Source organism: Erpetoichthys calabaricus, chromosome 17, assembly GCF_900747795.2.
Source record: "Erpetoichthys calabaricus chromosome 17, fErpCal1.3, whole genome shotgun sequence".
NCBI classification, from domain to species: Eukaryota; Metazoa; Chordata; class Cladistia; order Polypteriformes; family Polypteridae; genus Erpetoichthys; species Erpetoichthys calabaricus.
The window spans coordinates 31002525-31026497 of record NC_041410.2 but is presented as its reverse complement, the minus strand read 5'-3'; the positions used below and the strand labels follow the sequence as shown (position 1 = coordinate 31026497).

General features: G+C 41.0%; 1 protein-coding gene across 7 annotated transcripts in view; it reads left to right on the top strand.

Moving 5' to 3' along the window:
- The window catches only part of LOC114667831 (hemicentin-1-like), a 314465-nt gene that overhangs the window by 13068 nt on the left and 277424 nt on the right, over window positions 1-23973 (top strand). For 6 of the 7 annotated variants that reach the window (XR_007933768.1, XR_007933767.1, XM_051920622.1 and 3 more), the window contains exons 3-4: window positions 16653-16928; window positions 18816-19067. Coding sequence is in view for 5 of the 7 variants with exons in the window: in XM_051920622.1 (XP_051776582.1) it covers window positions 16653-16928; window positions 18816-19067 (528 nt within the window). In the remaining 2 variants the exon portion in view is untranslated. The remainder of the gene's footprint in view (window positions 1-16652; window positions 16929-18815; window positions 19068-23973) is intronic. The other variant, XM_051920623.1, reaches the window with a different exon arrangement.

Below are 23973 nucleotides of genomic sequence, written 5' to 3'. Positions count from 1 at the left end.
AAAAAAGGCCACAGATCTCACCCTCCGAAATCGGCAAGCCAAATCATATGGACAGTCTTAACAAAGAAAAAAGTCTCGGGGCGAGACGTTTCTACCTTTTTTTTCTTGGCACTGGTAGTGTCCATCCAATTTCCCTTGTAACGCAGAGACCAGTTTTAATTTTGGTGCTCCGACTCTTCGTTGGCTGTCAACCAGAACAGTTTTTTTTTTTTTTTTCCCGCTCATGAAGGCAATACTGCCTCGCAACTCCCGATCCCGAACTGTGAAAGGCTCGTCCACCTGAATCTGAGTGGAAGCCACCTGGCAGTGACGAAAAGCACACAAAAGACAGACAAGACACAATATAACACACACAGGTAAAAAATTATTTCAATACACTCCTTATGTGGCAATGCTACAGGTTAACTTCTGTGATCATCATTAATACTAGAATTCCTGAAACCTACAAAAAAAACTTGCAATCCCGGCCCACCTTAAATCCCTTCAAACCTCTACCATCAGCGTCTTTTGTTTTGCTGTTCCATCCCCTGGCTCAGCTCACGGGTAAAAAGTTCTCCCAGCTGCCTTGCTACTTGTGGTGCATTTCTCGCATTTCCTTTCATCCTGCACTTACCCAGGTCTTTGTAGACATGGAACACACATGAAATGCATGCATTCCAAATCACAATATACTGTATTATTTACTCTGTTCAACATCAGGCACATCACATGCAGATAAGGAGCCTTGGCTTGAGCTGGGAGAACGTTTTGCCTGCAAACTGAGCTCCGTCAAGGTGGGGGATGGGACAGCAGGCTGCTTGCTGCTTGTGGTGATCGACACATTTACAAAACAAAAGACACAGATGCTAGAGGTGTGAAGGGATATAAGGTGGGCCAGGATTACAAGTTTTTTCATAGGCTTTCGGGAATTCTAGTGTTAAACCTCACATTTTCTGCCTTCTTCCTATTTAACTTCAACCCTCTGCCATCCAAAGCTCTTCTCCATTCCTTCAACTTCCTCTCCACTTTCTTTGTTCTGTTGCTACACAACACAATGTCATCAGCAAACAGCCTGAATCCAGGGGAATTGCTCTTTTATCCCATGACTCAACACATCTATAACCAAATCAAAGAGTTAAGGACTTAAAGAAGATCCCTGTTGCAGACCAACTCTAAATGGGTTCTTGCCTATTATCCAAACACTGCTTTTAAACCAAGTCCTCACTACATATCCTGGACAATCTTCACATACTTCTATGATCCTCCTTTCTTTAGCATGGACCTCAAGATCTCTTGATGTGGCACTCTATCATAATCATCCATCCATTTTCCAACCCGCTGAATCCGAACACAGGGTCACGGGGGTCTGCTGGAGCCAATCCCATCCAACACACGGTGTGAGACAGGGAACCAATCCCGGGCAGGGCGCCAACCCACCGCAGGACACACACACACACCCACACCAAGCACACACTAGGGCCAATTTAGAATCGGCAATCGACCTAACCTGCATGTCTTTCGACTGTGGGAGGAAACCGGAGCACCCGGAGGAAACCCACGCAGACACGGGGAGAACATGCAAACTCCATGCAGGGAGGACCTGGGAAGCGAACCCGGGTCTCCTTACTGCGAGGCAGCAGCGCTACCACTGCGCCACCGTGCCGCCCATCATAATCATTATTCAAATAAATAAACGCCATATGCAATCTTTTGATTTTCTCAATGCTTCTCTATCTGCTGTCTCAAAGCAAAGACTGCATCAGTTGTTCCTTTCCTTGGCATAAAACCAAAGTGCTCCTCTTCTATGGTAGTCTCTTCCCTAAGCATTTTCTCTATAACCCTTTCCCAACTTTTTTTTTATTGTGTACCAGCTTTATTCCTCTATAGTTAACATAATTCTGAATATCACCTTTCTCCTCATAAATTCACATTGTTGCTCCACCCTTGTGGTATTCTCTCCTGTTCATAGATCTTCTGCATTAGATCCCACAACACATCTACTCCTTCTTCTCCTAAACTTTTCCACATTTCTGCTGGTATTTCATCCAGTCCTGTTGCCTTTCTATTTTTCATCATTTTCAGTACCTCATTTACTTCCTGTCTTCTTATTCTTAATACTAGCCGTTGATTTGGGGCTCCATCCCGAAATACTACCCTTGGATTTTCTTAATTCAACAGCATTTTAAAATATATCTTCCATCTATTTTTGGTCCTATCACTCTTATTTAAGATCACGCCTTGCTCATCTTTCATCTGCTTTGTCTGACTAAAATCCTTTCCAGCCTTGCTTCTAGCCTTCACTATTCTAGTTCTATTTATTACCTTATAATTCTTAATTTCTTTCAGATGAGATCCTTTACACGTTAGAAATTCTATTTGGTTTTCCATTCCTCCACTATTGTAAGTTATAGTCTGTACAAATGGCTTCTCTAAAGGATGTTGTTATTTTATTATTTCAATGGATGCCATTCTGAGCTCACTTTCAGGCATTTCACATTTCATACATTTATAATTATCAAAAGAACATTTATGCTTAAAATTTGATCAGGGTCTTAAGGAAAGATGTTTTGCACATGTATAAATATGTTTTTAAGCAAAACTGCAGATGTTTTCATTACACCAAATATTACCATATTCAAAACTAATATTTTAACTGAAATTAATTCAGAGCTCTTGAAATTTATATTAGATAGTTCTAATTTTGTGTGCACAGTATATTTTTCCACAAATGCTTGAACACTAAAACTAGTATATTTCAAACAAAGAAGTCCCATTCACGCATCATTTTTTTAGGCATAATACAACATTTTCAGACACACTGAGCATTATTTTAACATGGTTAATCACTCGCAACATTTTTCCTTAAACATGTCACACTATAAAACTTAAGCTACATTTTTTACATCTTTCAGCAGCATTTTCATCTTTCATTCTTTCTAAAAGTTCTCTCGACCTCTCTCACTCTCTTGCTTGCACCTTGTTTTCGCTTGCATGACTTCACAGTGCATTCAGATCTGTTTATTTAAAGTACCTAGTTAGTAAATCTCCTCATTACAGTGGGTTAGTAGTATTTTCAGTCTCGCCATACTTCGTGCTTTACTTAACCAAAAATGTGTATTTACAGTTTTACTTGATTTCTAGTGGCTTATTTTTTAATTGGTTTACTTTGTACTTACTTCATATACAAAACTACACTAATGACCTATCAATATTCCACGTTCTTTTTACTAAGACCTCCTACCAAACGCAGAGTGAGATCTGAGGAACATCCCAAGACAATAGTGCCTACTAACCATCAAGTCCCTGGGTTTAGTATCAATAGTTCCTTCCAAATGGCACCGGCCTTCTTTGCGATATTCTGAAAGTGATGCCCTTGATTGCTGGCATGCAGGCATAGAAGGACCATGGTCATGAACTTAAAGTACAGCAACAGACAGAAAGGGGTAACTCCTCCAGACAGCAACCCAAAATCCAGCCACACTCAAGGTAAATTCCATAACCCAGCTGCCACATGGCAAGGAGCCACTTGGCACTATTCATACTTATCCGTAGTCTCCAGTACATCCCAGTGAATCCCTGAGATGGCTTAAGCTCTCTCTTTGGCAGACAAGTGGTCTCACATAGAGTTCTCTTATATTTGATTTCTTCTTATTCCTAGATTTATACTAAAATTACACTCCTTCTTTGAGTGACCTATTAATTCAGCTTTTCATATTTGGATGCTTCCTTAGTGTTTAACAAAATATCTCCAGCTCTACATGGTACTGGTCTCCAGGTCAAGGAGACTCCATTGGCAAACTGATTCAGCGACACTGAGGAAGAATAATAATAATAATAATTCATTACATTTATATAGCGCTTTTCTCAGTACTCAAAGCACTATCCACACAGGGAGGAACCGGGAAGCGAACCCACAATCTTCCACAGTCTCCTTACTGCAAAGCAGCAGCACTACCACTGCGCCACCTGTAAGATCTTCTTGGCAATCCGATTGTGCAACAACAATGATAAAATCCAACAACTAGGAAATAACGCATCAAGAAACCACATTTCACAAAGTGTTCCACCAATTCGGGTCTGTTCTAAGGCTAGTACTTTTTTTTTAGGATTTTGCATTTATCTACTATTTACAATAATCAATAACCCTCAGTTCAATCCCTTAGTTGTGCATTAACCCTTCACTTACACTCAATGCTTTTCCTTGTGAGTTTATGTTATTGCTTCATATACAGCATATATGCTTGTAATAAATTGTAAGATATTATTAAATATTAACCAAAAATTCCTTAAGCAGCATCAAAAAATTAGTTTCAACTGATTGTCAGATAAATGTTGAATGCCATTTATTAACAGAAGGATTTATTAAGAAATATGTTAGCAGGGAATTATTTGCAAAGCTCCTTACTAAGAGACAGCACTGTTAGAATATATAGTAGCATTGTTACTCAAATATTCTGAACATTATAAAGGGTATATTCACCAGGCTATTTTTTATTTCTTATTATTGTGTGTACGGAGGCACAGTGGTGCAATGTTACCACTGCTGTCTCGTAATTTGGAGACCAGGGTTCATATCCTGTATGCTCCCTGTGTGGAGTTCTTGCCTTACTCCCTGTGCTTGCAGGGATAGCCACCCATGACCCTGCCCAGGATTAGGCGAGCATAGTAAATGGCATGATTTTTTTTTCTTTTTTATCTATTAGATGCTGTGCATTGTCAGGCTTCTTCACTTTCAATGATTGGTGCTGAAGCCATAAAGTGTGCATTTGTGTGACTTCATAGTGGCCTTTTCTCTACAACACTAGTCATGCAATGGGGACTCCTATAAAGTATATTAAAATAAAGCAAAGACTTTGGAAAAGAGTTTATTCTTGAGCAATTTCAATGACATAAGACAATCGCCAGTATTTCATCATAGATTCTTTAGTAAATGTAGCTTTTCCTTAATGAAAGTTGCAAGTTTGTTTTTAGTGTATTAATCCTGACTTCTGTCTGATTATGATTCTGCTCTACACTCTTAAAACAATTTCTCCCTCATGTTTCTTCTGGTTGCAGCTAATCAATTTATCAAATGGCTATGATAACTTGAACAGAAATACATTAAAATAGTTGGATTATGTGAGACAGTGGGTGGCACAGTGGCGCAGTGGTAGCGCTGCTGCCTCGCAGTTAGGAGACCCGGGATCGCTTCCCGGGTCCACCCTGCGTGGAGTTTGCATGTTCTCCCTGTGTCTGTGTGGGTTTCCTCCGGGCGCTCCGGTTTCCTCCCACAGTCCAAAGACATGCAGGTTAGGTGGATTGGTGATTCTAAATTGGCCCTAGTGTGTGTTTGGTGTGTCCTGCGATGGGTTGGCACCCTGCCCAGGATTGCTTCCCTGCCTTGTGCCCTGTGTTGGCTGGGATTGGCTCCAGCAGACCCCCGTGACCCTGTGTTCGGATTCAGCGGGTTGGAAAATGGATGGATGTGAGACAGTTCAGTTTTCGGTTTGACGACGAGTTATTGTTGCTTTTGTTGTCAAATTGTTTATTTATTAAACTTTAAATGGTACAGACTCATTGTTTACACTTGCCACATACATTATTTTATATGATATTGCATATAATATTACTTTTTTATATGTATAGGGTATGAAGTAACCTCTAGGATGAGAGGCTGTGTCTCAGAGCGGGAGCATCTCATAACAAGGAAGTATCCGCTATCTTAGTCAACCACAATATAAGCAAGCATGAATCAAGTTGATTGTTGCTTTGCTAAAATGGTCCACTTCAATAAGTCCATTTGAAATTGGTGAACTGTTACTCTGAGTGTGGACACAATAATTTAGTTTGTTGTGGAGATAAACAAAAATCTGGTCATTCTGATCCACATGCTTTATATGTAAAGAAAAGACCAAACTGAACATGGTTTTCATGAGTTCATCCTGCACTTATTTTATGTTTTGCCAATCAGTTATACTACTTTTAATGGGTTGGTGCAAAAAATGGCTATTATAAAGCCATAAAACATTTTGTACAAAAATATACACACATTTGTTCACAATTATTATAATTCTTTGCTAATAGTTCAGAATCACACATTCATATATTCTCCAGGTACAAAAACTGAACCAGCAATATTAGTAGATGAAATGTGTTGAAGTGGAAAAATCTTGAAAGAAGGCAATTAGCTATCAAATCCAAAACAACCAACCCTTTAACATATTTTATGATTGACTCTGGAAGAAAACTGACATTTATCTATAAAACTACCAAAAGAATAAAGGAAATGGGGCATTCAAGAACATTATTATTGTAGGTCAAAGAGTCCTTGATTGGAAGTAGGATATGGATATTTTCAATATTGAAAATAAGGAAAAACAGTTTAAAAAGCATTACTAGCTGCGTTACCTTCTGTTATCAGCACATTATTTAAAGACACCACTGTAAATGTTACTTTTACACTCATCTGAGCAAACATCATGAAGTAGCCCATGAGAGAAGAAGTTTGACCAGAGATGTGTGGCTGGAGCTGAAAGCCATTTGAAACAGAAGGATCGTTTGATGCTTCCCATGGGAGGGGCCAAGGAGGTCGGGTGCAATGTGAGTTGGCTGGTGGCCGAAGGCGGAGACCGTGGTGGTCCGATCCTTGGCTACAGAAGCTGGCTCTTGGGACGTGGAATGTCACCTCTCTGAAGGGGAAGGAGCCTGAGCTAGTGCGCGAGGTCGAGATTTCTGGCTAGATATAGTCAGACTCACCTCGATGCACAGCTTGGACTCTGGAACCAATCTCCTTGAGAGGGGCTGGACTCTCTACCACTCTGGAGTTGCCCCCGGTAAGAGGCGCCAAGCAGGTGTGGGCATACTTATTGCCCCCCGACTTGGAGCCTGTTCATTGGGGTTTACCCCAGTGGACAAGAGGGTAGCCTCCCTCCGCCGAACAGCAGTTTGGAGTCCCCACCCTTTTTGGAGTCCCTGGAGGGGGTGCTAGAGGGCATACCTTCTGGGGACTCCCTCGTTCTGCTGGGAGACTTCAATGCTCACGTGGGCAATAATTGGGAAGAATGCCACCCCCGATCTGAACCCCAGCGGTGTTTTGTTATTGGACTTATGTGCTCATCACGGATTGTCCATAACGAACACCATGTTCAAGCAGAGGGGTGTTCATACGTGCACTTGGCACCAGGACACCGTAGGCCTCAGTTCGATGATCGACTTTGTGGTTGTGTCGTCAGACCTGCGGCCACATGTCTTGAACACTCGGGTGAAGAGAGGGGCGGAGCTGTCAACTGATCACCACCTGGTGGTGAGTTGGCTTCGATGGTGGGGGAGGATGCCGGTCAGGCCTGGTAGGCCCAAACGTGTTGTGAGGGTCTGCTGGGAATATCTGGCAGAGTCCCCTGTCAGAAGTAGCTTCAACTCCTACCTCCAGCAGAACTTCGACCATGTCCCGAGGGAGGTGGGGGACATTGAGTCTGAATGGGCCATGTTCCGTGCCTCTGTTGTTGAGGCGGCCTACCGGAGCTGTGGCTGTAAGGTGGTCGGTGCCTGTCGTGGCAGCAATCCCCAAACCCGTTGGTGGAAACCGGCGGTGAGGGATGCCGTCAAGCTGAAGAAGGAGTCCTACAGGACCCTTTTATCCTGTGGGACTGTGGAGGCAGCTGATAGGTACCGGCAGGCCAAGCGGAATGCGGCTTTGGTGGTTGCTGAAGCAAAAACTCGGGCGTGGGAGGAGTTTAGGGAGGCCATGGAGAACGACTTTTGGATGGCTTCGACGAGATTCTGGTCCACCATCCGGCATCTCAGGAGGGGGAAGCAGTGCAGTGTCAGCACTGTATATGGTGGGAATGGTGCACTGCTGACCTCGACTCGGGAAGTTGTGGGTCGGTGGGGGGAGTACTTCAAAGACCTCCTCAATCACACTAACATGCCTTCCAATGAGGAAGCAGAGTCTGGGGACCCGGAGGTGGGCTCCCCCATCTCTGGGACTGAGGTCACCAAGGTGGTCAAAAAACTCCTTGGTGGCAGGGCCCCAGGGGTGGATGAGATATGCCCGGAGTTCCTCAAGGCTCTGGATGTTGTAGGACTGTCTTGGTTGACACGCATCTGCAACATCGCATGGACATCGGGGACAGTGCCTCTGGATTGGCAGACCGGGATGGTGGTCCCCCTCATTAAGAAGGGGGACCGGAGGGTGTGTTCCAACTACAGAGGGATCACAGTCCTCAGCCTCCCTGGAAAAGTCTATTCGGGGGTCCTGGAGAGGAGGGTCCGTCGGATAGTCGATGCTCGGATTCAGGAGGAACAGTGTGGTTTTCGTCCTGGTCGCGGAACAGTGGACCAGCTCTACACCCTTAGCAGGGTCCTGGAGGGTGCATGGGAGTGTCCCAACCAGTCTACATGTGTTTTGTGGACTTGGAAAAGGTGTTTGACCATGTCCCTCTGGGAATCCTGTGGGGGGTATTCCAAGAATATGGGGTACCGGTCCCCCCTGATAAGGGCTGTTTGGTCCCTGTACGATCGGTGCCAGAGCTTGGTCTGCATTGCCGGCAGTAAGTCGAACCCGTTTCCAGTGAGAGTTGGACACCGCCAGGGCTGCCTTTTGTCACCGATTCTGTTCATAACTTTTATGGACAGAATTTCTAGGCGCAACCAGGGCGTTGAGGGGGTAAGGTTTGTGGACTCAGGATTGGGTCACTGCTTTTTGCAGATGATGTTGTCCTGTTTGCTTCATCAGGCCGCAATCTTCAGCTCTCTCTTGATCGGTTCGCAGCTAAGTGTGAAACGGCTGGGATAGGAATCAGCACCTCCAAATCCGAGACCATGGTCCTCAGCCGGAAAAGGGTGGAGTGCCCTGTCAGGGTTGGGAGCGAGATCCTGCCCCAAGTGGAGGAGTTCAAGTATCTCGGGATCTTGTTCATGAGTGAGGGAAGAATGGAGCGGGAGATCGACAGGCGGATCGGTGCTGCGTCCGCAGTGATGCAGGCTCTGCATCGGTCTGTCGTGGTGAAAAAGGAGCAGAGCCGCAAGGCGAAGCTCTCAATTTACCAGTCGGTCTATGTTCCTACCCTCACCTATGGTCATGAGCTATGGTTAGTGACAGAAAGAACGAGATCGCGAATACAAGCGGCTGAAATTAGTTTCCTCCGCAGGGTGTCTGGGCTTTCTCTTAAAGATAGGGTGAGAAGCTCAGTCATCCGGGAGGGGCTCAGAGTAGAGCCGCTGCTCCTCCGCACCGAGAGGAGTCAGATGAGGTGGCTCAGGCATCTGATCAGGATGCCTCCTGGACTCCTCCCCTGGTAAGGTGTTCCGGGCACATCTAACCGGGAGGAGGCCCCGGGGAAGACCCAGGACACGCTGGAGGGACTATGTCTCTTGGCTGGCCTGGGAATGCTTTGGGATTCCCCCAGAAGAGCTAGAAGAAGTGGCCAGGGAGAGGGAAGTCTGGGAATCTCTGCTCAAGCTGCTGCCCCTGCGACCCGATCTTGGGTAAGCGGAAGAGGATGGATGGATGGATGGATCGTTTGATGTAATGGGAAGAATGTCATGTCATTTTCTAACCCACTTAAACCACTACAGGGTCACAATAGGTGCTGGAGCCTATCTCATCTAGCACAGGGTGCAAGGCAGGAACAAACCCTGGACAAACCCCGGACAGTGCGCCAGCCCATCACAGGGCAAACATACACAAACTAGGGCCAACGTATGAGGACAGCATATAGCCTGTATTGTAAATTGGACTATTCTTGAGTTATCCAGCAATTTTCATTAAAATATACACAGCCATTTTTCAGTGGTATCAGAACAAACATACATACTGTAGGTACATACACACAGATATCAAGTTGGTTCTATTTAAATTGATATACATTTACTTATTTAGCTGAAGCCTTGATCCAAGGCAACTCACAACATTTATGATACAATTGGTTCCATTCCTTTTGGTTTTCCAATTGGAACACAGACAGGTCAAGTGACTCACATAAGATCATACAGTGTGAAATTTGAACCCATAACCTCAGCTTTTGAAGTGCAGAGCCTTGACTACTACACCACACTGCCTGCCTCTCTAATAATTTACTACATTGGCCATTTATAATTTCTTTTATATGAAATTTATTTTTTGCACATCTCAACTGACTCATAATTTTATGGTCAGCTATTTGTTCAGCACCCCTGGAGCAAGTGCATGTTAAGGGCCTTGCTGAAGGGCCCAACAGAGTAGCATTCCTTCTATCACTGTCAGGATTTGAACGGGCAATCTTTGTGTTATGAGCCCAGAACATTCAGCCACAGAACTACCACACCATTGTACAGTAGTCCTGCTTTCCAGATTAGATCAGGGTTTCATTTTATAAGTCTGGTGTAAATTTAAAGTGGGAAAATTTGTTGTGCTTAGACCAAGTGCAATAGCTGATGCCAATTTGTTGTGATTTGTGGCTCAATTGTGGACTATAACCATGTGAAGTTGTTAACAGAGTACAGCTTGAAATATGGAAGAGAAATGGTATGGGGCAGGTTGCAATGATGGTTAAATGGTGAGTGATTATGGTTATGACCTCAAATTAAAAAAAATAAATATGGAGACAATATGACCCATGGGGCTTGAAGTAATAAAAATATAGTAAAGGAAAGGCTTGATTAAAGAAAGTGTAATATAATGATCAAGAATAGAACCCAAATTCCCTGTGTTTATAATTAAACTTTAATGCTGTGCTGAGTAGCACACTTTATCTGTTGTGAGATCCCATTGCATTATTTCATGTCACTCTCACTAATCCTGAGTCGTTCCCCTGTCCCCTCACAGGGGATGACAAGGTCTTAATTACTTGTCAAAAACCTGACTTATGGTAAGACGTGTTATGTGTCTTAATTCAAATTGCGGGTTACAAAACAAACCTTTGAATAAAGAACAAACAAATGAAATTGTACTCTAAAATTATAGAGATGGCAACATTTGGTATAGATGATATTTGTAATTGCTAGTGCTATTCTTTTTATATGTGAAGGAAATAATGGGACGGGCGGCATGGTGGCGCAGTGGTAGTGCTGCTGCCTTGCAGTTAGGAGACCTGGGTTCGCTTCCCGGGTCCTCCCTGCGTGGAGTTTGCATGTTCTCCCTGTGTCTGCGTGGGTTTCCTCTGGGCGCTCCGGTTTCCTCCCACAGTCCAAAGACATGCAGGTTAGGTGGATTGGCGATTCTAAATTGGCCTTGGTGTGTGGGTGTGTTTGTGTTTGTCCTGCGGTGAGTTGGAACCCTGCCCGGGATTGGTTCCTGCCTTGTGCCCTGTGTTGGCTGGGATTGGCTCCAGCAGACCCCCGTGACCCTGTGTTCGGATTCAGCGGGTTGGGTAATGGATGGATGGATAATGGGACTGGTGGTATGGTATGGACAGTAAGCTTTATGAAAATAAAAACTGGGATATACAGTATAATAAAAACATGCATTTGATCTGAGTCTTTAAGTCTGGCAGACCTGGTCCTTTAGAAAGATAGTGTGCGCCCCTAATTTGGTATGTGGCTAGCCAGGTAGAAGTGTCAAACCCTTGCAGAGCTGGACGGTGTCTTTGAAGATCTGAGGTGGTATGCAGGCATGAGGAGCCCCAACAGGTCACCTCAAAACCAGTTCCCAGAAAGAGAGAGGTAGTGATAGTTGGGGATTCAGTCATTAGGGGGATTGAAGCCCAGGTTTGCTCCAAAGACAGAAAGTCTCACACAGTATGTTGCCATCTGGATGCACAGGTGGGAGACCTCCCTGGAAGGGTTGATAAACCTTGGCCAGAGCGGAGGTGGATTTAGTTGTCATTGTCCATGTTGGAACAAATGACATAAATAAGGGTAGTCTGTCAGTTCTGAGATCCAAATTTAAAGAATTAGGCGTCAGGCTGAGGAGAAAATTTGGCTATGTAGTCTTCTCTGAAGTTCTGTCTGTGCCACATGCCAGTTCAGGTAAGATTGAAGAGATCAGAATTTTTAATGTGTGGTCCAAATCTTGGTGTATGGTAGAAGAGTCTAGGTTTATGTGGCATTGGAACTCCTTTTGGAACAGATGGCACCTGTTCTGCCACAATGGGTTACTTATGAACTGGAGGGGCACCTATGTGTTGAGATGGCATATGAGTAGGTTAGCGAAGGATTTTTTAAACTAGAGTATGGGGGGTCTAGAACTGTACATAAAGGAACAAATAATAATGTAAAAATAAAAATGCATAATAAACAAAAAGTAAAATGAGTAACACATTAAAAAGTGTTTGCCCTTGTATGAAATCAAAAAGTGAGCTGGTGTTGTATGTAGCAGAGCATAATTATGATGTTATATCAGAACAGAAACCTGGCTAAATAATGAAGATGAGGATGAGTGTAACATAGAGGAATACACATTTTTTAGGAAGGATAGATAGAAAAGAAAAACAGGTGGGGTTGCTGTTAATGTTAAATAGAATTGAAATGCAAGTCCTCTTTAGTTGGTTGATGACTTCCATCTTAGTGAGGATATCTGGCTTAGTCTTACTGTGTTTCTCCAAAAATAAGACCTACTCCGAAAATAAACCCTAGTATGATTTTCAGGCTGCTCTGTAATAAGCCTGTGGCAGGCGGCCGGGTCGCATGCCCGGCCAGGATGCTCCTTCAACGTATGTTCCAGGGAAGCAACCATGGGCTACTCAGTATCTCCCCTGGGACGCTTGGTGGCAGCCTCCCTGGCTGACGATGGTACCTCAGTTTCCCACAGGGCTCCATAAAAGATGGAGTTCTCCACAGCCCTGTTGGGATCCAGGGTGGACGCCAGGGGGTGCTGCATGGGTCCCTGAGCCTGCATGAACAACTCTGCAGCCCCGCCTGGAAGTGCAATCGGAAACAGGTGATCAAGCACCTAGAGTACTTCTGGGTGGGCTAATAAAGGGGCCAGCAACCACCACTCAATGGCCAGAGTCAGGTGGGGGGAGGACAAAGCTTGCTGAGGAGGAGTGGTGGTGGAAGAAAGAAGAAGAGTGCTGGGTGTTACTTGTGTACTGTGCTTGGGACTGTGTTGTGTCTGTGGGTACAAGGAAGGTGTAGCCCACAGACGAAGAAAAATAAACATTTTATTTATTTTACACGTGCCTCCCGTGTCCAATCTGTGTCGGGTTGGGTGCTATATAGCGTCCTCTCTTACAGCCCTACCCCAAAAATAAGCCCTAGTCAAGATCGTCAGCTGAGACGTATACTTCACGCGATGTGATGCTTGTGCCCGAAACATCCATTAAATTCCGAGGACACCTTGCCACGATATCTTTGAAAAGGATGTTTAATGATTACATCCATCAATTCGGGGATGTGCCCATTCTAGCCAGCATAGGGCACAAGGCAGAAACACAATCCCTGGCAACAATGAAGCAATCCCCAAAACAGGAATGGTTTAACAGATGGAGACCACTGACATTTTTCTCTCCTCATCTTTTCTATTTTTTCACTAGTTTTGCATTTGGCTACGGTCATTACTTGTTTTTTAATGCATTTATTTATGTTGGTTTACCTGCTTCTTACCAGCTGCTGAAAATGTCTGGCCCAGCTAAATTTCTTTGTTTGAAAATCTGGGCCAACTGAATTTGCAATTGAATAGCCTTACCATAGGATTTAAACATGCTTTTAATCTTTTAAACGCAGGAAGACAAATATGAAAGGAATGAAGATATGATGTTTTTTTTACAATCTTAAAAGGAATGCAAAAAATAAAAATCACAAATTTTAATTAGCTTCAGGTGTATACACTAAGCAATAGACTTTTTGTCACATAAGAAACCCACGAAAGAGTTGAATAATATAGCGGGCAAATCTAAGAGATATCAAATTCTACATTCTTATCTTTGTCCAGTAGAATAGTGCATTAAATAATTACTTCAGATCATTCTCAATTCCGCTTTGTAGTATACACTGGTCAATGAACATAATGTTTACCTCACAGAAATACTTATGGCATGCAGTTTGACCCAATTTCCAATCTGTCATTGTTTCCATACTTTAAGAAAAAAATTAGATATCATAGTTCCCAGGTGTCATTAAATTTTTTTTTCCTATTATTAATTCCAAAAATACCCTTCAAGCCATTTCCTTATTTTTCTTTATTTAGTTGTGGCCCTGCACATTTTCCATGTCTGTCTTGTGAAGTCGGCAGAGTCTGACAAGAAGTGTGATCTGTCAGTTATGTCTGTCCCAATTTGCTTTCTTTTCTTTTGACACCAGCAACAATAAAATGTGATAGAGTAGAAAAAAAGGCAAACACCTGCACTCATTCCTGACACAATTTCTCTTTGCTGTACTTCTTTTAGTAAGCTGTAGACTTCCATGATACTAAGAGTATTACAAACCTCAGCTATTCTGTGGCATTAGTGTATTGAAATGAAACGTGTCCACTCCGTTCTTACTTTTTGATCTTGTTTACTCTCACTTCTGTTATAGCTGTCTTCTGAATCCAAGATAAGCAAGATGATGGGTTTATATTCCTGCACTCCTTGCTGATCACTTGGTTCAGTGGGATGAAGGAGTAAATAATCAGGAAGAAGGATAGAAGGGGAATTCTATTACATACTCACATATTATTCATCTTTATAACACTATTTTATTTAGAAAAAAATAGTAAAATTAGTCACAAAAATAGCCCTTTCACTTAAATTTTGACTAAATTTATATAATGCTCAGAATATTCCCATTAGGTTCAAATGTATTTTTTCACAAATTTATTTTTGCATAGACACTGATTTAATAATGTTGATATGCATTAGAGAAGGTGGTTTTGACACTGGATGGCTGATTATTTACATTAATTAGTATTTACCTGAAAAGCTCTAACAATAAGGCTCCAGGGAACATTTAAAAAGTGAAGATTTCTGTTAGATCTGGCTACAAATATGGTAGATATTATTATCTGAAAGGAATTTTTTTGTAAAAAAAGTACAAAAATCATAAGATATTGCTAAACAGATGCAAAAAAAAAAAAAAAAAAAAACAAGCCAAGGAGCAACATATGACACTCGTTTTTATAATCACTATATATACCCACAAGATTTCTACAAATTAAAATAACTGCCTTTAACAGTACATAGCAGTACCAAAGAATTTGGAAAGATCCCTATGACTTCTAGAATTCAAAATGCAAATACAGTAATCCCTCCTCCATCGCGGGGGTTGCGTTCCAGAGCCACCCGCGAAATAAGAAAATCCGCGAAGTAGAAACCATATGTTTATATGGTTATTTTTATATTGTCATGCTTGGGTCACAGATTTGCGCAGAAACACAGGAGGTTATAGAGAGACAGGAACGTTATTCAAACACTGCAAACAAACATTTGTCTCTTTTTCAAAAGTTTAAACTGTGCTCCATGACAAGACAGAGATGACAGTTCTGTCTCACAATTAAAAGAATGCAAACATATCTTCCTCTTCAAAGGAGTGCGCATCAGGAGCACAGGCTGTCAGAAACAGAGAGGAAAGCAAACAAATCAATAGGGCTGTTTGGCTTTTAAGTATGCACCGCCGGTACAAAGCTGTTGAAGGCGGCAGCTCACACCCCCTCTGTCAGGAGCAGAGAGAGAGAGAGAGACAGAGAAAAACAAAACAGTGAAAAATCAATACGTGCCCTTTGAGCTTTTAAGTATGTGAAGCACCGTGCAGCATGTCGCTTCACGAAGCAGCTGCACACAGAAGGTAGCAACGTGAAGATAATCTTTCAGCATTTTTAGACGAGCGTCCGTATCGTTTAGGTGTGCGAACAGTCCCCCTGCTCACACCCCCTACATCAGGATCAGAGAAAGTCAGCGCAAGAGAGACAGAGAAAAGTAAGTTGGGTAGCTTCTCAGCCATCTGCCAATAGCATCCCTTGTATGAAATCAACTGGGCAAACCAACTGAGGAAGCATGTACCAGAAATTAAAAGACCCATTGTCCTCAGAAATCCGCGAACCAGCAAAAAATCTGCGATATATATTTAAATATGCTTACATATAAAATCCGCGATAGAGTGAAGCCGCGAAAGGTGAAGCGCGATATAGCGAGGGATCACTGTAGTTCTGTCAAAAAAACCTTTTAAATCTGATGCTTTTTACTGTTTGGAACCTGCTTGTTGGCAACAAATGAAATAAAAAAGGATGGCTAATGTCTGACAAAATGAAGTCAGCCTTCTTTCTAACTTGTTTGTGACACAAGTCAGTGATAGAGGGCTGTTGCAAACCAATAGTTTTACTGCTAATTTAACAATTTTTAGATAGTTTATGTTCTTAAGACAAAGGTTGTCAGACCAACATGTAAAGTCAAATATGATAGTGACTCCCTTTTGCTTCCATTAGTAAACCACAGCTAATTATCCAGTAAAAGAAAAAAAAGAAAAAAAAAGGAATACATTTTGTGTAATATATTGTATTCCTTGATGTTAGAAAGATGAGGATTTGCAATTTCAAACAAAAGAAAAAATATTAATACAATTAAAGCAGCATATGTATGTATGTGATAGTTGCCAGTGGCATGGGTGTTCACTGGTTCACCCTATTGTAGCCTCAGAGATCTACAGCTCTGGTTTTAAATAACTGTTTAATTTGTATGTTTAGCCAATGTCTTTTTAATTATACCATCATCACTTTGGAAAATCAATTAATTAACTGAAGGTTACGCCTGTTCTTTCTTGACTCATTGTATGACTGATGTTTGTTGTGGTCTTTCTCTTCACAGAACCTGTTTCTGATGTCAAGATAACACCCAAACCTGAACACCCAATAGAAAACAAGACTTTCTCTCTGACCTGTGATGCATCTGGACAGGTGGAATCGATACACTGGGTAAAGAACGATCAGCCTCTCTCTCCATCTGGCCACATCACCTTGTCTCCAGACAGTAAAACATTGTCCTTTAATCCTGTAATGCGGTCAGATAATGGTAATTATACATGTACAGCATCCAACCCAGCCAGCAAGATGAGCAGTGAAGTATATAAACTGACTGTCAACTGTAAGTAAATAATCTTTAACTTTTTGTGTTCAGAGGAACTAACCTTGTTTCAGGTCACCCAGGGTCTATGTTGTTTAGTGATATACTAGAAACTGAAGAGAGAAATGTTCACTGCTTACTTGTTATTCTGAAAAATATTTAAATGTTGGGTACTCTATTTGAAATATACAGTGTAATATATACTATATTGTTACATGCTGAAGGACCTGGAAGAAAAGGTCAGAAGACACAGTAAAAACTACACTAACTCTTACTCTGTGTTTATACAGTACACTTCCAGAAACAAGTGTGGCCACTATTTATACTTCAATACCTTGTTATGTGAAGAAGTATATTAATAACAAGCACTATATCAAGCAATCTACTTAAAATGCACTGTTGGTGTACTGGCCAGAGAATACAACAAGCAATAAAATGGTTTTCTTTGGCACATATTGAAAGTCTTAAAAAGAGAAAAGACATTACATGACAGTATTTTGAGAGATCTGGACATAACATTACAAAGAGTAATGGCTTCAGCCTTTTCAGAGCAACTCCTGCCCCTGTTAAATGACTCCAGAATAAATGATATTATACTTATATACCATTTTACCTTTGGAGGGTTATTCTTTGTGAAGATATAGTGGTGGAGAACAAAGGCATGCATGTGTAAAGGTTTTTTATAGTGGTGTGGTTTATTGTAGGCATGGTACTTAGATATATTGATAATCTGCAATGGAAATATCATTTTACATTAATTTAAACACATTTATTGCACATCTTCTAAAACTGAATTGTGCTGTTTCTTTTAAATTCTTAACCTGGAGCTCACCATTAAAAGCTCTTCTCAAAATAAACATTATTTAAGAATTATTTTCACTGTAATTTACATCAAAATGTCATAAAAATGCATTCTTAGATTCAATTACTACATCTCATCATACATACAACTCACATGTCCTGGCAGCACTTGCACAAGGTAGGAAACAGTGTTGAAAAGGGCATCAGTCAATCACAGGGCTCACTCACACAGCCACAGCACCTGCACTTCAGAACAGGTCTTCCACCTGAAGATAAGTACTGAATGTTCAGGCCTGGCCAACACTTGGATGGGAGACTATCTAGGAAAAGCTTGGTTGCTGCTGGAAGAGATATTGGTGAAGCAAGCAGGAGGCACTTACCCTGTGGTCTGTGTGTGGATCCCAATGCCCCAAGTGCAGTGATGGGGACACTGTGCTGTAAATATGGTACCGTCCTTTGGATGAGACGTAAAACTGCTGTCCTTACTCTCTGTGTTCAATAAAGATCCCTGGGCATCTTTCGAAATGAGCAGGGTGTATCCCGATGTCCTGGCTAAATTGCCCATCACAGCCTTGTCCATTCTGGCCCCCTTACAATCCTCACTTTCTAATTGCCTATTTATCTCACCACTTCACCACCTAATAGCTCATGTGTGGTGCGCGTACTGGTACAAAGATGTATGCTGTTGCATCATCCAGGTGGATGCTACACATTGGTGGCTGCTGAAGTGGTACCCCACTAAGTTCTTTGAGTAGTGAGAAATGTGCTATTTAAACGAAATTATTATTGTAATTATTAGTCTGGAAACACCTGTTAGGTCTATCTGCACATTTCTGGGCACGTAAAAGGAAAATCAGAATAGCCATGCTGACAAAAAAGAACATTCAGAATCAACATTGTCTAAATCCAGATCTAGAATTCAATTTGAGGATGGAGGATCTACAGTATGTGGTGAAGGCACTACCCATTGTGTCATTGTGCTGTCCCCTTACAATTTCAAGCATTACATAACATCATAATGTCAATAATAAGTGAAGATAAATATTTTGTCAAATAGATTGAGACACGTTTAGTTAAACAGTCTTATGTATTTTGTGTGTATTGCAGATGGACCTGAGCAAGTGTCTATTAGTGGATCATCAGATAATGTAACTGTTGGAGCAGAAGTCAATTTGACATGTTCTGCTGTGTCTCAGCCCACTGCTATCTTTACCTGGTATCTGAAGGGGGAGCTCATACATAAAGAAGTGGTGTACTTAATCAAATCAGTCAAATTAAATAATGCAGGCAATTACACCTGTGAGGCTTTCAACTCTGTTACTGAAGAAAAGAGGTCAGCTAAAATGGAGCTGTTTGTGAGTAAGTTAGTCGCAACAATTTTGACTTTTGTAATTGTCAATGTTCATGTGATTGATTTGGGATTAGCTTACTAAAGCAAACAAATTAAATTGTAAATGTGTGCTTATGGACATCCCTTTTCCAAGTATAACACTAGTTCAGTATTACCTAGTCTGTGAATTTAATCAGGCCACTCTAGAATATTTCATTTTTTATTAATTATCCCTGCCTATTTTGTGTCAGTTATTTGTTTGGGACCGTTGTTCTGCTGATAGGTGAATCTTCTTGTAAGGTTAATTTTTTAGCAGAGTGAAACACTCTTTCTTTTGAAGCTTTCAGGTCTTGTGCTTCATGTGTTTTTCCTTAAACTTAAGGTAGGTGACAAATTCTTGCTAAGGACAGTGATCTCCAAAACATGATAATTCCATAATCATACTTCATTATAGGGTTAAGGTTTCTTTAATTATTGGAATGATAAGTTAGAGCCAAAATTACCCCTCAGAATTACCCAAAAGCCTCAGTCTTCACTTCAACTGACCTCTAGACCTTTTACTAATACCTAGCTCCTTCACTTTCTTGCTTTTTCCATACTCCTACCAGCACTAAATTTAATTTCTTTTGAGTAATGGTTTTTATTATTACCACCCTCTGATACTCTTCTTATATATTAACCACTTCCTATCTTTTAAGTCTTTCAAAGTGATTGTTAACTTTCTCTGTGGCTTCCTTTACAAGTTCAGTTGTTGGTCAGAGTATTAAACTTAACTCACTTTTTAAGTTCATGTTGCAAAACTTTCCTGACCTTCTTAAATGAAGCATTATTCTTCTGTAAAAGAGAAGCTTCTCCCTCCACCATGCACAACCCAACCCTGTGTGCTACCCTGACAGATGTTGGATTGTTGACATCCATTCCATAGATTAATGCTGTTTATTTATATCTGGGGAGCCTCATGTATAAATGGTACTTAAGCTCAAAATTGTTGTGTACGCCCATTTCCACACACACTTTCACGCCAGCCCCTTACTTTGCATATGCATGTTTCTGCTCTGTTTTGCAAACAGCGTCAAAGCAGTACTACTGTTTCTGTGTGGTCTCCCTTTTTTCAGAATGACGTGGAATTTATCAAATATACTGAAACTAGCAAAATACCCGCGCTTCGCAGCGGAGAAGTAATGTGTTAAAGAGGTTATGAAAAAAAAAGGAAACATTTTAAAAATAACGTAACATGATTGTCAATGTAATTGTGTTGTCATTGTTATGAGTGTTGCTGTCTTTTATATATATAATATGCACACACACACACATAAACATATATATACATAAACATATATATATACATATCTACATATACACATATCTACATATACATACGTATATACACATCCACATAAACATATATATACATATACAAATTTACATATCTACATATATATATATATAGACATAGATATATACATACATACATTCACATATATATATATATATATATATATATATTACTGAAGAAAGAAAAAAAAAATTAAACAGCCAAATGGGGCTATGCATATGAACTTAAAAGGTTTAAATAAAACAGAAATATGTATTTTATTTTTACTTGGTTAACTTGTGGAGGGTGTATCCTGTAGCAAAGCCCTAACTGTTTTCGTGAAAGCCCGTTTCAGTCAATAAGTCTTATGTGTGTGTTTATGTATGTGTGCATATATATGTAGATATGTGTATATGTAGATATGTATATATATGTATATGTATATAAATGTTTATGTGTGTGTATATTATATATATAATATATATATATATATATATATATATATATATAAAAGACAGCAACACTTATAACAATGACAACACAATTACATTGACAATCATGTTACGTTATTTTTAAAATGTTTCCTTTTTTTTTCATAACCTCTTTAACACACTACTTCTCTGCTGCGAAGCGCGGGTATTTTGCTAGTATATATATATATATATATATATATATATATATATATATATACATACATATACAGTAATCCCTCCTCCATCGCGGGGGTTGTGTTCCAGAGCCACCCGCGAAGTAGGAAAATCCGCGAAGTAGAAACCATATGTTTATATGGTTATTTTTAGAATGTCATGCTTGGGTCACAGATTTGCGCAGAAACACAGGAGGTTGTAGAGAGACAGGAACGTTATTCAAACACTGCAAACAAACATTTGTCTCTTTTTCAAAAGTTTAAACTGTGCTCCATGACAAGACAGAGATGACAGTTCTGTCTCACAATTAAAAGAATGCAAACATATCTTCCTTTTCAAAGGAGTGCAAAGCAAGCAGTCAAAAAAAAAATCAATACGGCTTTTTGGCTTTTAAGTATGCGAAGCACCGCCGGTACAAAGCTGTTGAAGGCGGCAGCTCACACCCCCTCTGTCAGGAGCAGGAAGAGAGAGAGAGAGAGAGAGAGAGAGCGAGAGACAGATAAAAAAAATCAATACGTGCCCTTTGAGCTTTTAAGTATGCGAAGCTCCGTGCAGCATGTCCTTCAGGAAGCAGCTGCACACAGCCCCCCTGCTCACACCCCCCTACGTCAGCGCAAGAGAGAGAGAGAGAGAGAGAGGAAGAGAGAAAGTAAGCTGGATAGCTTCTCAGCCATCTGCCAATGAAATCAACTGGGCAAACCAACTGAGGAAGCATGTACCAGAAATTAAAAGACCTATTGTCCGCAGAAACCCGCGAAGCAGCGAAAAATCCACGATATATATTTAAATATGCTTACATATAAAATCCGCGATGGAGTGAAGCCGCGAAAGGCGAAGCGCGATATAGCGAGGGATCACTGTACACACATACATGCAGTTTCAATAACATAGAAATCAATATAAATATTAACATCATTATCATATGAGAATATGAAGTAATATATAAGAAGCACATTTTATATAAATATAAATTATTAAACAGTAAAATCTTCTTCTGTAATTTGCTACCGTGGCAATTTGTGTGTCTGTCCAGGATTTTAAATCACCTGTAGCTCGCAAACCGTTTCACCTATTGACTTGAAATCTGGTACACATATAGTACGTCACGTCTACTATCCGCTTTATGGGTGATGATTGTATTACTCTTTTTATGTTTATTTTATTTTATTGTAGAATCAACTCGTATCTGCGCACACCAGGGCGGCCGTGGGCGGATGCGTATGGTGTATTCACTCCATGTTATCGTGCATTGCGCTGTCACTGGTATTTTGATAAAAGAATTTGAACAACATATAAGAAGCGTATAAATTATTAAACAGTAAAACATTAACATTTAAGAAGTAAAGTTAGATTAAGTACTACTGCAGTGCCCTCGGGTATACCTCATTTTTTGTTTGTCCATTACATGCTTAAATGTATACATTTTTTGGTGTACCTACCCGAGAACACGCGACATATAACCGAGCGTGGGAGAAGCATGGATTTTAAACACGCGTTGAGTTCATCTGCTGGTCTCCCTCGTGGAATAACTGGTAATGTTTGAATAAAATCAAACAGTTGGTGGTTGATACGACAGCTTGCGTGGTGCAATGTTAAGAACTGCTGATTTCCGATCCGTGCTATATAAAATCATCACATTCAAATATTAACAGTTCCCACACACCCAAGGTCCGCCATTCCTACATTTACGACGTGTACTTGTTGCAGTGTACACACCTCTCTGTGCTATGGTTCCTATTACAGTGAATGAGCACCTGACACTGTACTTTCTTCCCTGGGGGAAGCTGAGGTCTTAGAACGGAAGTTTGTTGACGCTGTATCATCTTTTCTTTTTCCATGGCCTTTTCCTGTAAGAAGCGACGACGAAGTTCCTCTGCAAGGTGAGCCATGAACACTCTTCTTTTCTCAGCGGACCCCGTGCATGCCTTATACAGTACGTGTGCGTTCATCGCTGCTAGGTCAAGGATGTTGTAGAACACAGCAACCGGCCACCTGCGTGTTCCTGTTCGCACTGAACAAGCACGTGCCTTCTGGTCCATGATGTCAACGCCACGCTGGGGAAAAAAGACAGACAAATATATGTGACATTTTGAAGAAATCATTTTATCACCAGAATAGCACCAGAATACTTCGTCACACTAATATGTTTTTCATTAGCATACCTTCATGTGGTTGTAGTCTGTGACTGTGTTTGGTTTTTTTTTTTTTTATCTTGCCCAATCTCCACATCATGGTGCATTGTGCTGAGAATGCAGACAGACTTCATCTTTTTGGGCACATACACTGTCAGCATGGCACTGGGAGATCTAAACACCAGCGTGGAGAATTGTTCGTGTACTGAACTGACTTTAGCTGCAGGTGGAAGTTCCCGTCGCACTTTATTCATGGTGCCAAGCAGAGTTGTATTGCGGTGCAGCAGTCTATTAGCCAGCGAAAGTGACGAGAAGAAGTTGTTTTTTCGTAGGCTCTGGTAATTCTAGTGTTAAAGAGGTTATGTAAACATATATATACATAAACATATATACTTATATATACATATCTACATATACACATATCTACATATATACATACAGTGGTGTGAAAAACTATTTGCCCCCTTCCTGATTTCTTATTCTTTTGCATGTTTGTCACACAAAATGTTTCTGATCATCAAACACATTTAACCATTAGTCAAATATAACACAAGTAAACACAAAATGCAGTTTTTAAATGATGGTGTTTATTATTTAGGGAGAAAAAAAATCCAAACCTACATGGCCCTGTGTGAAAAAGTAATTGCCCCCTTGTTAAAAAATAACCTAACTGTGGTGTATCACACCTGAGTTCAATTTCCGTAGCCACCCCCAGGCCTGATTACTGCCACACCTGTTTCAATCAAGAAATCACTTAAATAGGAGCTGCCTGACACAGAGAAGTAGACCAAAAGCACCTCAAAAGCTAGACATCATGCCAAGATCCAAAGAAATTCAGGAA